The sequence below is a fragment of the Aplysia californica genome, unplaced genomic scaffold (assembly GCF_000002075.1).
Source record: "Aplysia californica isolate F4 #8 unplaced genomic scaffold, AplCal3.0 scaffold01815, whole genome shotgun sequence".
Taxonomy (NCBI): Eukaryota; Metazoa; Mollusca; class Gastropoda; order Aplysiida; family Aplysiidae; genus Aplysia; species Aplysia californica.
The window spans coordinates 1,283-2,958 of NW_004799085.1; the positions used below are offsets into that span (position 1 = coordinate 1,283).

Sequence of the window (1,676 nt, forward strand, 5' to 3'; positions counted from 1 at the left end):
ACGATACACATATAAGGATGATAGATGTTTGATAAGACAGAATGATCAAGCCACACCACAGCACCCACTTATGCTTTGCCTCTGAGAGAGAGAGAGAGAGAGAGAGAGAGAGAGAGAGAGAGAGAGAGAGAGAGAAAGCGAGCAAGCAAAAGAGAGACAGACAGAGAGAAAGAGAGAAGAGAATACACAGAGAAAGAGAGAGAGAGAGAGAAAGAGAGAGAGAGTGCGAGAGAGAGAGCGAGCGAGCAAAAGAGAGACAGACAGAGAGAAAGAGAGAAGAGAATACACAGAGAAAGAAAGAAAGAAAGAAAGAGAAAGAAAGAGAGAGAGAGAGAGAAGTGACTGACCTTTCCGTAGTTTGATGGGACACATGAAGTCATCCTCCTCCTCCCCGGACGGGTACTCGTCCACCCTGGGCGCACCCAGACACAGCTCCAGCTCCGCGGTCTCCACCACAAACAGCACGGGCTCGGGGATACTCTCATACAGCGGCGACAGCCACACGCACCCGGCAGGGCTGCTCACCGACGCTGCTTCCGACTGGATAGACGACACAAGCACACAGACACTTTAAAATAAAATTTAAAAAAAAAAAGAAAAAAAAAGAACTTTAACAAAAATGGTGGTGAAATGGTATATACACAGATAAAAGTTGTTCCCGCATCCGAATCGGACATTGAGGTTTGCCATTTGTTAGTGAGACACCTTCCTGGGATTTGGGCATAATATTGAGGTAGGGTGACCAGTTCCTTTTTTGTTTGTTTTTGTAAAGTGTTTTACGGCGCTCGCAACTGCATAACGTCATATGAGCGCGCGGGACACACCTAATATTTTCAGTTGGCAGGAAATTTTGAATTTTGCCCGGGTGGCGACCGATGCCTACTCTTATCGATGTTACACCACCAAAGGATCTTTAACGTGCGCAACTTGCACACGGGACCTCCGAGATTTTCCGCTCTTGTCCGAGAAGGCTAGGTGTAGATCTTTCCTACCAGAAGATCAGGGGTGTGGTTGAACGACAGCAGTAAGAAAAAGCGAAAGAGTAGCAGTAAAAAGGCTGAATAAAGAATCAGGAGCCCAGAGGAAGGGGCAAAGGAGGTGAGGGCAGAAAGAGGAGACGAAAGCAGATGACAGAACATTGCTGGAGAGAAGGAAATGAGGTGAAAGGAGACAAATTTAGAGAAGAAAATTTTTCGGTCGCTACCCGGATTCGAACTCGTGACCTTTTGAATGAGAGGCCAATACATTAACCTCTAGGCCACGAGACCAGTTCCTATCCACGCCTTTACTTCCCCAACTCAAAGTCGGGTACCCATTACTGCCGGGTAAGCAGGAGGAGGCGAATAAAACATGTGTCCAAACTGAGGCTCGAACCTGTGCACTAACCTCTCCGCCACCGCACCCTCATATATCTCTATATATATATATATATATATATATATATATATATATATATATATATATATATATATATATATATATATATATATATATATATATATATAGAGAGAGAGAGAGAGAGAGAGAAAGATAGATAGATAGATAGATAGATAGAAGGGTTTAACGCCTCTTTCAATACTATTTAAGGTTATTTCAGAGTTTAAAATCGTCTCCACCACAAACAGCACAGGCTCGGGGATACTCTCATACAGCGGCGACAGCCACACGCACACGGT

At 44.5% G+C, this 1,676-nt stretch overlaps 1 protein-coding gene across 1 annotated transcript in view; it reads right to left on the reverse strand.

Moving 5' to 3' along the window:
- Positions 1–347: 347 nt before the first annotated feature.
- Positions 348–1,676, reverse strand: part of LOC101855078 (nucleoporin 88) — a gene marked incomplete at its 3' end in the record, with an annotated part of 16,617 nt that continues 15,288 nt past the window's right edge. Inside the window, 1 exon segment of the mRNA XM_005113277.3 lies at positions 348–540. Coding sequence (XP_005113334.3) covers positions 348–540 — 193 coding nt within the window.